The 14,894-nt window shown below is 35.5% G+C and overlaps 2 protein-coding genes and 2 long non-coding RNA genes across 4 annotated transcripts; 1 reads left to right on the top strand and 3 right to left on the bottom strand.

The window, feature by feature from the left end:
• Window positions 1-1,506: 1,506 nt before the first annotated feature.
• Window positions 1,507-5,295, bottom strand: LOC135934821 (endothelin-converting enzyme 2-like). Its single transcript, XM_065476811.1, has 10 exons — window positions 5,138-5,295; window positions 3,601-3,764; window positions 3,397-3,538; window positions 3,122-3,339; window positions 2,857-3,039; window positions 2,612-2,789; window positions 2,506-2,554; window positions 2,244-2,448; window positions 1,738-1,917; window positions 1,507-1,659 (listed from the first exon to the last, which is right to left on the bottom strand). The coding sequence occupies exons 1-10, from the start codon at window positions 5,277-5,279 to the stop codon at window positions 1,507-1,509; spliced, it is 1,614 nt and encodes a 537-aa protein (XP_065332883.1). The 5' UTR covers window positions 5,280-5,295.
• Window positions 3,838-5,090, bottom strand: LOC135946667 (uncharacterized). The gene is made up of 3 exons (XR_010575537.1): window positions 5,017-5,090; window positions 3,993-4,189; window positions 3,838-3,941 (listed from the first exon to the last, which is right to left on the bottom strand). It is a non-coding gene; the product is annotated as an uncharacterized LOC135946667 (long non-coding RNA).
• Window positions 5,296-7,594: 2,299 nt separating the features above from the next.
• On the bottom strand, window positions 7,595-8,092 carry LOC135934807 (uncharacterized). The gene is made up of 3 exons (XR_010574141.1): window positions 8,054-8,092; window positions 7,906-8,004; window positions 7,595-7,672 (listed from the first exon to the last, which is right to left on the bottom strand). It is a non-coding gene; the product is annotated as an uncharacterized LOC135934807 (long non-coding RNA).
• Window positions 8,093-9,303: 1,211 nt separating this feature from the next.
• On the top strand, window positions 9,304-11,494 carry LOC135934195 (sphingosine 1-phosphate receptor 1-like). The gene is made up of 5 exons (XM_065475763.1): window positions 9,304-9,474; window positions 9,679-9,749; window positions 10,743-10,848; window positions 10,902-11,054; window positions 11,109-11,494. Exons 1-5 carry the CDS (start codon window positions 9,310-9,312, stop codon window positions 11,412-11,414), a joined length of 801 nt encoding a protein of 266 aa, XP_065331835.1. The 5' UTR covers window positions 9,304-9,309; the 3' UTR covers window positions 11,415-11,494.
• Window positions 11,495-14,894: the final 3,400 nt, after the last annotated feature.

A 14,894-nucleotide genomic window follows, 5' to 3' on the forward strand; every position in this document is an offset into this window, starting at 1 on the left:
TGCTATTTCAATATACTTTCTGTAAATTAAAATATGTTGGTTTTACAGGCTGTAATCTGTACCAGCCGACTTACTGTATTTTACGTTGTGGCCGTGAGCCACTATTGAAGAACTGTATAAGACACAAAAAATGATAAATTTCTGATTGCGAACTACGGCTATTTTTGGCACTTACGATCATGGTTTGCTAACGAAATAAATGCTCGGTTATCTTCTAAACTCGACAATGTTAAACTAGACTTAACGACTTATAAAGGGCTGAACGTATATAAATAAAGTCATTTAAAAAGGAAAAAATATTTTTCCTGTTAAGCATGTAATTTGAACTTGGCTAACATGTGTATAAGCGATATGGGATTGATAAGAAAATGTCATTAGAGTGCAGCAAAACAGAGAGCTAGCAATTTTAAAGTATCTTATCAATCCTCTCTTCTCTCTTTGTGTAAAAACTGGACAGATTGATTTGATTAGCCAATGTCTTCTTTGACATGATAAGTGCAGCTAAAAAGTATTTAAACTTGGTCTAAACATGATAAAATGGAATTTGGAAACTTTCATTCCATATTAGTTAAGGCATTTATTTGATAATTATTTTATGGAAAATATTGCAAAAAAGTTGCCAGACCGAGATTTAATTTTAAAATAATTTTAGATAATCAGCTTTATAACGCATTAATTAACTCAATTAGATTTGTGGTTTGCGAGCTGCCTTGTAAGCGACTAAATTCTAAAAGGCATACGGTTGAAGGGTTCACGGAAGAGCTCTGGAGATGTTCTAAGATGAATTCCGAGGAAAAATATTGTTGTTTCGGTAGACTTCTCATGCGGCTGTTATGTTTTTTAATAATTATAATTATAATTCAAGGTTATTATTCGCTTGTATTTTGTTATTTTTAATAAAAAATATGTTCAATTCTAAAATGAAAAGGTAAATTGTTGCTATTTTAATTAAAAATGAATCGCATATCATTTTATAAAGTGGAAAACACATTAATATTTTTTATCAAAATGCAGCGCCTGCAGTCTGCAGAACATCGAAGTTATGCAGCCTGCAAAGCTCTATCTACAAACGGCACGCTATGAGAAAGATATCCTTTGATATTTTTTTCAGGTCAGAAATTGTTTTTCAAAATTTGAAAGTACTTAAAATTTTATTTAACTTTTGCAAACATAGGACGTACATATATGTGGTACGTGGTTTAAAAACTATTTTTTCATTATATACTCGATCGGTTGAGAAAACATACTGGTTTTAACTTATCTTGGCACAATGTCAGCTTTTGGAATACTTATTTCTTGCTGTGAAATAATTTTTTAATTTTTTCACGAAAGGAGTTCATGTGCATTTTTGCAAATAGGAAATTGTATAAAAAAAGAATTAAAATGAAAATAAAAAACAAGAGATTTATTTGTAGCAAAAATATCTTTCACATAACAGGTTATTTTTATTTCTGCCACACAGATTCAATATTGGCAAGGCAGATGTTATTAAACGACTGATTAAGTTTACCACAGCGTACACTTGACGACAGGGTTCATTTTCGAGCCTGCACGACAATTCCACAGGTCGGAAAACTCTCCCATATTGGAGACGGTGTTGATCACCCTAAGCCGATTATGACTGTTTTCAGTTGATTTATATTCGCGAGAGCAGAACATCTGCAAAAACATTGATTTTTACAAGTGAATATTCAGAATGCTTTAAATATGTGTTGTTAAACACAATTCTTTACTTACGTTGGCGAATGCCAGGAAGAATAGATGTTCCTCGGAATGCTGTTCAAGAGCTGGAAATGCGACATTTCTAGCGACAATCATTTCATCCAGTTTGTATTGGAGGTTTTTGAACGCCTTCAGGGCTTCCCGCAGACCGTCAACGCCTGCCACATTCTTAGCCTGTGCGGACTTTCCAATCAACTTAATTAGAATTTTGCTATTATTCTCCCAAACATAAAAAGCTTTTCAGTTTTGAACCTCTGCTAAGCACACTCCGTGGGCTATGAGCACCACCGAGCGGAAAACATGGGGCCTAAAGGCCGCAAAGGAGCTTAGGCCTTAGTGGCCATCGTTTCACCCCCGCACCGAGGTCATTTATATTGAAATGCCAGAAATTTGTCTCTAAAAGCTGCGAAAACCCAGCAGCAATTATTGGCGAGTCGGCGCCGGTGCGCCTCCCAGCCCGTTAAGCTATTTGAGCATTTCGAGCTTACAAAAAAAGTTTTAAAAGGATTTTTGTCTCTCACCGAAAATTTTCCTCTTGGCAGTTCTCTGTTGAAACCATTTTGCTGGTCTACTGGACACCAAGAGCGCTCATTGTATGCGGTCAGAGTTTCTTCAGACCACGACTGATTCAGGTTACCGTTGAGATCGTATTGCCGGCCAATGTTGTCTATTGCGTGAATGTATTGTTGAGCAATGAGCGCACCGATCGCTCCGTAGTTCAAAGCGCTAATAAAAATAAAACAGTTGATTTTAAACTTTAAATCGTGAAACCTTTTTACATACTCGAGTCCAAGGTTGTAAAACGGATGTTGCAAGATGGCAGCTGGGAGAGCTGGAATTAGGAAATAAATTAAGGATTTCTGAAATTTTTGCTATTTTCTTATCTTACTTATTAAATTTGTTTCCTCGTTGTAAAAAACGTTCACGTCAGTCGGGGGGCTGAAGAAATTTTTTCTGTTCCTTTGAGTTATTTCACTCAACAAGCGCAATTTGTGCTCCTCAAAAGCGGCAAGAAGTTGCAAATTGGCCTCGAAGAAACCCTTATTGAGTATTTCAATGTTCATCCGCTGAATTTTAAAGATAATTTTTGCTTTTATTTTTCCATATTTTTACTTAGAAATCATTAAAACGTACCTCTGCTTCAGGGTAGAATTCATTTTGCTCGCCAGAATTTTGTGGCTCTTTGGGGACACCAATGATTATTTCAGTTGCTCTGATTTTATCCAAACTTAGATTGATAGTTTGCTCGTCCATCCAATCCTGCTTCTTCAGAGTATCCTCGATTGCATTGCGAATTTCGTCTTTAATTTTGACCACCTGCAAAATATTAAATAAATGCAAATAATTGTTCAAAATATTTCATCCAAACTACAAAAAAATAGTTTCAGATTCACTCTACCTCATTTTTTATGCTTGCGTCAAAGTGTTTTTGAGTATACGCAGAGCCCATGGTCATTCCGTACGCCTTGTTGACCATTTCTACGCAAGTTTTCCACCTGTGAATGACCAAATCGCGGTTGCCACTCATTTTCTGCATGAGTTTTTCCCTCATCTCGCGGAACTCGGTTATTGTGTGCGGCGCCAAGGACGAGAAAATTCTCCACCAAATGTAAAGTTCTGTTATATTTAAAAAGTTTGCATGAAATGAGCATGCCGCTAAAATATGGTCCTCACCAATCGTTTCAGGGTTGGTATTCCGCATAATTTGTGGCCATTGTTCAAAATACTGCCCATTTCTCAAGATTATAGGAGAGTTTTTGTCAAGTTTGTCTTTAAGGCCACTCAAGACGTCATTGAAGTACTCCAACCAGACAAACTGGTGGTAAAATAAAATTTAACGGAGTGTGTCCTTAAAATTAAATTTAATGTGTATCTCACTGTTGAGGAATTTGAGTTGGTGATAGTCTGCAGTTGATTAAGAGTTATTTGCTGGAATTGTTTCAGTTGATCCTCCTCTGCATCAGATTTTGTCATAATATCCTTTAGCTGCCTTTGAAAAGTAAGCAGGTCTTTGGCCATTTGCTTCGAGTTCACCTTAGCTCCTGGAACCTTCAGTCGCAAAATTGAGTGGGAATTCAGAACAGAAAGTATTTATAACTAGAAATTACGTGAGATACAAGCAGATCAATGTAGTTGGTAAAGAAATCTTCAACATCTTGTAAACGATCGTCATCTGGAAAATCAGCTCCAAATAAGCTATTGAAGTTTCCCTGGCGAACCTTTAAAGATAATTTGCTATTATGAATTACCGATAGAAATATTTTACTTACTTGGATGACGTGATTAGAAATGTTCAATGGGTGTGGGATGACATCTAACATGAAGAAAATGCTTTCGCCCAGAAATTTCTCCGCCTTCGCGACCGCTTTCTGCCATGAAAAACGCTTTTCAGCCGACGGCACATGCGGCAGTCCCATATATTGAACATGTTTTAGAAGCGGTTCGACGCCAATCTTATCCAATTTGTCTGAAATTTTATTTGATAATTTAAAAAATAGATTTTACAATGGCTTTTACAGTTGGAAAAAAAGATTTTTGTTAGCTGTTCAAAGTGAAATTAATTGATAAAGAAAATATTGTCTTGCGTTTTTTAACTTTAAATAGAGCCCTTTTCAGTAGTACACTTATTAGCGATTTTAATATTTAAAAAAATGAATAAGCCCGGAATTTTGTTTTGATATGGTCAAGTAGTATTAAAGCTGACGAGGCTCGCAGGGCAAAAACAGGTATGTAAATTGTTCTTCTTTTGCAAAATAAATTCATTTAGAGCCAACCATTCCTTAAAATTTTAAATATAGGCAACCACTCGCGGGGTTGTTTCCGTGTTGAGAAAAAAACTAGGCTTCATCCTCGTTGTTTCAATTTCGTCGTTTTAATTCTCCACCAGTTTCAACGTCATCATGGACGTCCTATTCATGAGGTTATGAAACTGGTTGAGAACTAAAACGACGAAATTGAAACAACGAGAATGAAGCCTGATTTTATTTTTTCTCAACTATTCCTTATTTGTTTTGAATGTATGGGAGATGAAACCATTGTTAAATCTAAAATTTTAGATTCAATTACCCAAAATGGTTTCAGTTCCTCTATTTTTCATTTAAAAGCTTTCAAATTCAATATTGAACATTAAATTATCAATTTAATTTAATGAAATCAAATAATATTTTCCCCTTTCAAAATATTAAAAACAGCGATATCTAAAATAAAGCCATATTTATGATCATTCAGCTTATAAATAATAACAATTGAGATTATTAACCACTCTCTTAATGCTAAAAAACCCTTATTCGTTACCTTCGTCCATGCACATTCTGTACAATTCTTGTGGCTCTTTTGGCAGCGTTGGATTTCCAGACTCCAGTAACGCTGCAACCAAATTTGTCAATTTATCAAATTAAATTTAGATCTAGTTTACCTTTGATTTTGTACATTGTAAGTTCAGAGAGTATCTGGAACTCATCGATTCGAGAGGCACCATCTGGGACGAAATTATTTTTAATCCATCCGCCGCACGAGTACGCGTAAAAATCGTCGCACGGATCTACTTTCGTGTCCATAGATGTGATAAATTTGGCCTCTTTTGAAATGACGAGGAAAATAAGAAAAGTTGAGTATTAATTAGTGTTTTCCTGAACCTGTATTGATGCAATCCCGGGTCCAACATATTCGCAGTCCTGCGCGCGTCAGAGCGATGCTGGCTGCGACGTAGACCGCGAAAATAGCCACCGTAATCGCAAACCCCACGGTCATGCAAGTATATCTAAAATGGTTAAAAATATTGAAATTTGGTAGGACTTGGTTCATTAAAAAAACTGAGGAGAATAGGGGTTTCCATTTTGATTCTAATATATAACTTACTCGCACTTGGCCGTTGATTTTTTATGCTGGGGGTATGGCATCTTTTCGCCTTAATATATACCTTTCAAAGAAAAATCAAATAATTATTGAGCTAGGATCAAATTCACTAACGGGCATGTACTATCAATCCAAAAGCACGTATGCCACTATATATAATAGTGTTTTTGCTTTCCCTCAACAGTATATAGTCGCGTGTTTTTATTTCTAGCGCCACCACTGAATGAAAAATATTTTCATAACGTTTTCTTGTCAATATTTTTGAACTGCGTCATTTTCGAGTGATATACACAACTGTCCCAAGTGGCAATCGCTCCAAAAGTTTAAACACCATAAAAATTGCGTAAAGGTGAAGAGTATATGGCATCATTTTCGATGTGATTAAGCTTTAAGTGATCTAAAAATTCTAATATCTTAAAATGAAATAAAAATATATTGTGGAATTCCTCATTAGAAAAATTTTAAATTGACAACCACGACCTCGACAAAACCTCACAGCACCCAATAAAACGGCAACCTAACATTTCACAGCGAGACAAATCAAGCAATACCCTGCGTCTTTTGACGCCTCTGTCCAACTCGTAGCAGCAAAATGAATTTAACCCAAAAATAACAGAAATGGTACGTCCATCCCGTCGCCTCCATACGCGCAGCCAACCTTTTGGCACTCTGACCACAGCTTCACCACAATTATCCCATATATTAAAGCTATCTCAATTAATGTTATTTATGTATATACGAATATGTATTAATTTAGCATCACGACAAGACACCGTTCGTTACTATTTCATCGATTTCTCAAGGCGCGATATCTGCCTACCAGGCAAAAGGCATGTTATATTAGGCACAATAATTTCTTATGGTACACGCCGAATCAATTCAATTTGGGCACTTGATTTGTTATTTCCAGTGTGTAAATTACGGTGAAATCCGCCGCCACAAAATGATCATGTTAATTGCGTGGGCTGTCTGATTCCTATCGCCACTTTATCAGTGGCACGCTGTGCAACAGGCCCGCTTGTCGCAAGTGCAGAACATATATTCCAACACTCAGTGCTTTTTGAATGGGGAGTAACATTACACTTTTATTTAGTAACCAATCATGGATTGCGTACCCTGCCAGGTAGTTTACGTGTAGCCTCAATTTAAAAAGAACAAATAAATGCATATGTATTATGGATTTTTTTTTTAAATAAAATAATCTATTCACATTTACATTTCTATCAATTCTAAAAAATCAAGAGAATTTTGTATTTCTTCTTGATTTAGAAGAGGGTTTAGATTTTATATTTGTTCATTTCTTCTCTTTGTTCAACACACGTTCCAACCTGTGTACTCCTTGCAACAAAAACACGGCGGTGACGAATATTCTAAACCTTCGCTCCAATAGGTTTTCTCAATTAACTTGTCGACTGAAATGATAAAAATGATCATTAACTATTAACATACGCCAGTGTCCACTACAAAATACTAGTCAAAATTCAACCTACCCTCTGCATCGCCTACAGTTGTTGCCACTTGGAAATAATAATTCCTTTGAAACGGTACTGCACGGAATGAAATGGAGAAAAGCAAAAGATTAAAATTAATTTGGCGTTCTTTACACTTGGTTGGAGATGATATTAAGATTGATTTTATTTTGGTTTTCTTACCAGGTTGAGGTTTATAGTTGCCACTACTTTGGTATAACCTCATATTTTGGTATGGAAAATAGCCTGGTTGTCTAATTCCTCCTGGTCTGGGAAAGCCTGGAATTTTTAAATGTATTACATTTTACATTTCAATTCAAAGCTGTGGTGGCAAACTATTTTATTTCATATATTTCCTCACCTGAGTAACCCATTGGCATATTTGGTCCCACGTTACTTATTCTTGAATCAATCCAGACCGGCCTTACTGCTGCATAAAAAGATAACATTTAACTAGACACGCAAAGTAATTGATTACTTAAGATAAATTTTGTAATTAAAATAATTGGAATTTAAACTCTGTTTGGAAAAGCGCTGCTGGGCATTACCTCGATTTTGATCCATATTGCATGATTGTTTATTCTTGGGAGCATTCTCTAATTGCCTCAGTGTGTACCTTCTGACGACTGGAATATCATCAAATAGGATTAAATTTTCATAGAAACTACTTTCAGCTCGGCAAAGAGCGCACACTTGGGTGATAATTGTAATAAAAAAAATAAAAAAGAGTTTAACCATAATATCTACACGGCCTTTTAGTTAAATTGAATTCCACAATTATTATCTCATTTCAGACTCAACAAAAAATTAAAAATTAAACTCATTTGCATTAGTAGAGCAGTCATTCTGTACAACTTACTAATCATCTTTTGGCGTTTAATATTCGACTCCTGGGTAATTTTCGGGGCTGACTGGCGAGCCGTTTCATCCTGAAGGAATTTCTGCTCAAAAGCATTTGCTGAGAGATTTGATTAACGGCAGATTCGCTTTTAGATATTTTTACTAACCAAGAAAACTCCACGCATGGACAGAGTGTGGCGGAACTCTGCAATGAAAAATTCAATATAATCTCAAATTGTATAAGATAATTAATTTTTGCTATTTTTACCCATCGTCTGGTGATCTGCAAGGAGTGTTTATAGCAATATCCATGTTTTGGCGCTCCTATATACACTATTGAATGGAAAGAGCAGGAAGCCGGTCGTTGCGTAGATAGTGCTGGTGTCTGAACTATAGGATGGTTGTGTATTGTTAAGGGATATAATGTACTATTTTTAAAAATTTGGGTAGTAGGAATCGCCGTGACGTTGTTATAACTTTCTAAATGATGTTTTTGTTTTTTCCTGTTAACCATTAACGGTTGCGATCTGTGCTTATCAAATCAGTATCAACAATTGAAAATGTTTTTAAATTCGTTTAGTAAATATTTTTTAATTTGGTTATTTTGTTGTTCGTGTGGTTATTTTGTCTTTATTCGGTTCCTTCTTTAGAGTTCAATCTAAACACTGTTCGGTTTGTAGAGGAATTCCTCCATTCAAGAAAATAAAAACACGATTTCCAAGCTGGCAAAAAAGAACGCTAATATTTTGAAAATCATTAAAACCTCCGAGCCAGCCAAACGCCAGCCTGAACAGATCGCGGCAAAAATGTGCTCGACTATCGCGTTGTTAATACTGAATGATATTCCACCTGTGATGAAGACCTACGTAGTGTGGCGTGTAGTTCACTCCGCTCTGCAAGGAATACGTAATTTCAAGATTTTAAAAAGTCAGTGATACAGTCTGGGCCCGCTCTGGCTCTATCCTCATGGACAGGGTGTTTGTAATTTGTTTGCCAGGAGGATATATGAAGTGTTGCCTTAATTGCTCCCATGCTTTTATAATTTTTATTTGCTACATGCCATGACATGATTTTATTTCGACAAAATGTGATAATAAAACCACAATAATTATACAAGCTGATTTTACCGTAATTTACGTGTCAAGCTGTAGCTAAATTTTAATTCCAAATAAGTTTAGCAAGTCAAAAGCTTCATAAATTTTCTTGAAATAAGCCACATATCAGGATTGCAAAATTGCAATAAAATTGTTTTGCGGTTAACAAACTTTAATCAGTAGATCTTTATCATTTACAAAAAAGAATTTCGATGTAGCATTTACTGAGAGAACGCTAAATGATTCATTTCCTGGTTGGTGGTCTCGCCTGCATGGAAGGGAATTTTAATTTTCAGCTTTATCACAAGATCACAGGTCTCGGAACGAAAATGTCGACTGCTCCTTCCAATTACTACTTTTTTGCTGCCACGATCTTAATATCAGTTTTCACTCTAGGCGTGAACGCAATCACCATTATCGCAGCGGCTACGAAAAAGTCGCTCGACAAACCATCATACAAATTCATCCTCGGACTCGCTGTTTCAGACGGAATGGTATATGAATTTGTTGGGAAATTATTCCGGAAGTTTTTAATAATTTTATTTCATAAGATGGGCTTTTTCCTCCCCGCCGACATAATATACAAAACCTTTTACGAAGAGCATCATGTGAAGGACACTTATTTGAAATATTTCTGCCACTGCTTTTTGCCTATTTTCCCGGTCTTGACTCTAAGTGGAGTCTCCAATTTCATTCAGATGATCATTGCGTTCGACCGTTGTATGTCTATCAGGAAACCTGTGCTGCATCAGACCTTTCTCACTAAAAGGTACCTTTAAAATTCCCTTAAATTGGTCCTCTAGAATGAATGAATTTATTTTATTAACTGAGCGTGTTTTCGAAATATTTCCATAAATTTGGTATTTTGTTTGCAAAATAAGATTCAGTATTGCATTTTTACAAACAAATACGAGTCTTTCTGATTTTATAATAGGCTGACTCCCACAAGTAAAAAAAATCAGGCATGGAAGGATAACGAGTCGAAAAATTGTAAAATTAACAATTTTTTCGCCTTTTTTATTGTACCTGTGAGAGTATATCAGTCATTAATCAGTAGAATTAAATGCACTCCACTTGACTTTTTCTTTTTGATGTCTAACAAAAAATATTCGCAGTTTTTAATTTTTAAAACTTCAAATTCATTCAAATCATTTGAAAACTTCATCCGATAAAAATTAATTATTTGTTTAAAGAGGAATGATACTGGAAAAGCCTGGAAAAAGCTTGTTGCCAATGCATAAACTCATCCCTTAGGACTCAGTTAAAGCCTAAATTGACCTAAGAAGCACTGTAATTTTTTGAGAAAATTGGCTGGAAAGTTACCGTGCTTTTCAAATGGTAATGGCTGTCTCCTTACTTGAAATCCGATTTAATTTCAAAACCAAGAGTTTCCCCAATAAGTGGCATACACCGTTGAACAGATCTCGACGAGAGGAATCGGAATATGCCAAGAAAATATGTTCGAGCACTGTAAATTTTGGAGAAAATTGGCAAAATTTGAATTTTTATTGTAGGAAGGTCATTTTTTTAATATTGTAAATTGTTGAACAAATTGTTTATCGGTCAATTGTTTAAGGCATCGAACAATTCAAATAATTTTCAATTGTTGCCCAGTATCATTCCACTTTAAGAACCTTACAAACAAACATTATGTAGTCATTAATTATGACCAGTCGCATAAACCCTTAGTGTTCGAAGCCACCAACAGATGATATTTTGGTTTTAAAAGAGTGAGTACAGGGCGCAATAAATCATTTTACAGGTTGGCAAATGGTGTTGTGTGCGGTGTGTTCGTATTTGCAGCTGTCGTGAGCTCAATGCCAATATACTGGAACAACTACCCGAACGAAAGGATTCTCAAGTCATGCGTAAGTTTCGCATCTGAAAAGGAATCGTTCGCGACTGATTTAACATTTTGCAGACACTTTTGATCTTCACATGGTCATACTACGTTTACGTCATCGTTCCCTCGTTTTTAACAAACCTTATCTGCTTGGTTTTGATCTACATCCAGGTGTACAGGATCGCTGCCAAGAGACTGTCAAAAAACGCTAAGTCCGCAAATTCTTTGAAAGTAAATTTTCGTGATCAAATAAAATTCTGTCTCTCATTTTTTAATCCTCTTTAGATGGTGGCCGTGATTCTGACGTGCCATGCTGTTTGCTGGTTTCCGCACATGGTGTGCAAATTCTTCTTGATAACATTCGCTCTCCCGAAAGATAATCAAGAAAAGCACGAGGAGTACAAAAACCCCGAACTCTACTCAATTTACCTTTGGTTTGTACTGCTGGCCTTATCAAGTTCCTTCCTGAATACTTTATTGTACTCTTGGCGAATGCCCGATTTTCGTAAAGCTGTTCAAGAGATAATTTACCGCAAGAAACCATTCTCTGTGACAAAGGGAGATACCTCGACGAATCTCTATTCATTATAATATGTTTCACTTCTGTATAAAAGTACATTGTGGCTTTTTAGCGTTATTTAGTTTGAAATGTATCAATAAAAATACCTCTTTATAAATAATTTAAAAAAATGTGTGTACCTGAAAATCCTTTGATTCAAAGCAATAATATATTCGATCAAGAATTTTCTGTCCAGATTAATTTCTCAGAAAATTAGAAACGAACTTTCAAATAATTTTAAAAGTGGAAAATGAAGTATCATAAAAATAACAGTCTCATGTTCAATCACCACAGTCAAGCTCAATCATCTTGGATGGAGGGATCAAAACTGCCGCAGAACAGGTCTTGAAATGTGAATGTGTGACATTATTTTCTTCTGCTCTTCACGACACGATGTTCAAAGTATATTATTATGTCAAAGAGGGAATAAAAATCCCGCTGCTGGCTGCCGGATAGGGTCGTGGTCGTTTTTTTCATACCGGAACCTAAGTAAGATAACACTTATCATGCAGTAATTTCTTTTAGCAGTTTTGTCTGTCTATCGGCTGAATTTTACTGGTAAATAATGCGTACAGAATGATAAAAATCTACTAAATATTACTGACTTAATTTTTATCTTTGATTCAGAATTTAGTTTGTATTTTAAATTTAAACTCGCCGTGAGCTCGTTCTCAGAATTACAATGCGACATACTATATTCATAACACTCTCTTTATGCTAACACAATATCCGCGTGCTTCACCTTCTGCAGTGCTAATGTCCACCCTGCGCTCTTTTGCTCTTGTGCACGCACTGAACGAATGCACTGCATATTCTGTCGGCGGCTCAAATTTTTCGCCTCTCTTTTTTACTCGAGTGCATTTCTCACATTCAAATAATATTTTTTCACAACTGTATTAATTTCCTCACAATCTGTTTGTCAAATTCGTTATAAATCCAAATCTAATGAACTAATTCATAGCATACTATTGAATTATATAATAGGCTGGAAAGACTCCAGGACGTAAAATGGCAAGTTTATGTGTATTTGGTGTTGATCAATATATATTGCAGCGGCTACGAAATAATCACTCTACAAAAAAAAACATCATACAAATTTACTCTCGGCATTGTTGCTTCAGACTGGATGTTAGTTTTTACAAACTTAATTTAACTGCGCGTCGTCTCAGTTAACACCAGCAAGTCTTAGTTTTTAAAAAAAGAGTCCAACTTTCACATCTGCAGCTGCAGTCAGTCTAACACAACACACTGGAACGGTAAATAATCTATTACAGCCGAGTTGTTTATTTTTTTAACTATATTTATGCCAACATTTTTCGATTTCTCTTTTTTTCTTTGCTACGATTATAAATATTTAGATTTTGATACTATTAAATTTTGCACAGTTTAATAAAGCTCCAATTAATAAATTTGTTAAGTAAGTGAAAAACTAACATCCGAGCAATAAATTCTCGGCTTTATCACAGAACAATGCAGCTCTTAGATGAATGGCTTATCTAACGCTTTATCTGTCGCATGAACTTCCTTGTTTATTTAATTAAAGAAATAGTTATATACGCTTACTTTGGCAAAAGATGCCACTCCAAATCATTTCAAGTCAAGGAGCAATCTGCGGAGTTGAGTTGCATTATAGTATTATGAAAATATGAGATTCGCAAGTATTTGCGCGGCTCATAATCTTTGGAAATGAGTTGTAAGCTGGTGATTAACTTATAATTAATTAAGGCCGGCTTTTTAAGCGAGCACGTATAATAGTCCTCATCTTTAATAATTTCATCTTATTTATTGTTTTGGAAAACCGCCAGAAGATAGCGGTGTTGGCAACTTGCAGAACTTGGCCAAAAATTATGAGTTGCGATTTATTGAAATTAAGATTTTGGGCATTATATAGCCCTTCTTGAAAATAATTAGAACTGACATAACTGAATGCCTATATAACAATTAAAATTTCTGGGCAACTTTTATATTAATTTTTTTATTAATTTGTGCCCATTTTTAAATTGGGCAAAACAATCTTCTGAAGTCTACGACATTCTGTGAATGCAGACTTTATCTCTTATATTGATTTAGAAAGAAACTCACAAAGTCCCACCCCTTATCCTACGCACGCTCGGTTTTCGAGCCATAAAGTCTAATATAAGGTACGCCATTCTTATCACTTCTAGACCGTTTGAACGCAAGCAGTTCATATAAGGCCAGCAAGATCTTTCAAAAAGTAAGTCGATCCTTTCGAGTTTTATTACATTTTAAAGAACGTTTAAGTTCAAACCGAACTTAAAACGAAAATGACAGAATTTAAAGAATTACGATCCTGTATACAAGCGAATTGATAAATGGATTTACGAATCAATTGTGAGCCACGCCAAAGATCCACTTAGAGGAGTATGAAATCGTACAGTTATATATATAATATATAACATTGTTATGTTGTTTTACAATAATTAAAAATAATATCTGGGTAAATTTTAAAGAATGTTGTACACGGATTTCCAAAAATATATTAAAATAATTGGAAAGATGCGGGTGGTGCGCAGGTGCGACCACCTTGAAAATTTTTTATTTTATTTATTTATTTTTCTTTTTTTGTAAGTTTTTTAAGTTTTGGGAGTTGACTTGGTGGTTTGTGCCGTTAGGCTTAATATGTTAATGAATAATGATTATGGGGAAATGAGCAGCTACATCATGCTGATCGGTACCCTGAATGCAAATTTTCTCAGCACTTACAAAAGGCTTGCACCTCGCGGAATTCCGAAAAAACTCAGAACCAAGAGTCCTCTCGCCTGCCCCTATTTATGCCTTTTCCTCCCACCGATGCCACCACGTCTAACACCTCAACATTTTGACAGTAAATTAATATCAGCTACAAATTGCTTCACTCCACAGTTTTCGTGGAGTGAAAACTCGCAACTCGCAACACGTGCAGTCTGATAACTCATCATCGCACCGCTTCTTGTATATAATTTCGAATTTAGTGACTCAACAAATTCCTTTTTTTGCTCAACTGATTTCTGCATTAACAAACACTTGCCGCAAATATTTTACCGTGGCGCTCAATATATAAATCGTTTATAACGTTTATAATTACAAAAGTTATCATCTTGTTCAAAAGTTGAATATTTAGTTCCTCAAATTTAGTTCTGTCTTTTCTAGGTAAAAAATCACATCATTGGGTAATTTTTGTCAACCTTTCTAAAACTTAAATTTCTATTTTATGTTAAAGCTGTTAGATTTGTAATTTCTACCACCGACCACCGAGCGTTTTTTCTGCTGATCACCTGTTTCTTCTTATGCTGAGTCCGCTGTTTCTGGCAGAAATCACTCGTCGCCTCAATATCCGCACAGCGCGCGCATAAACTCCAGCACAATTAATGTTTCACTTTCATTGTCTGCTGTTTCTGCGACTGCTGCAGAGTGAGCGGTATCGTCGCTGTGACTTTGACATAATCATAGCACGCACGAAAATATCAATGCAATTATTTTCCTCGCTGTTTTAGATTCAAAAGCTTTACGCC

Source organism: Cloeon dipterum, chromosome 1, assembly GCF_949628265.1.
Source record: "Cloeon dipterum chromosome 1, ieCloDipt1.1, whole genome shotgun sequence".
NCBI lineage: Eukaryota > Metazoa > Arthropoda > Insecta > Ephemeroptera > Baetidae > Cloeon > Cloeon dipterum.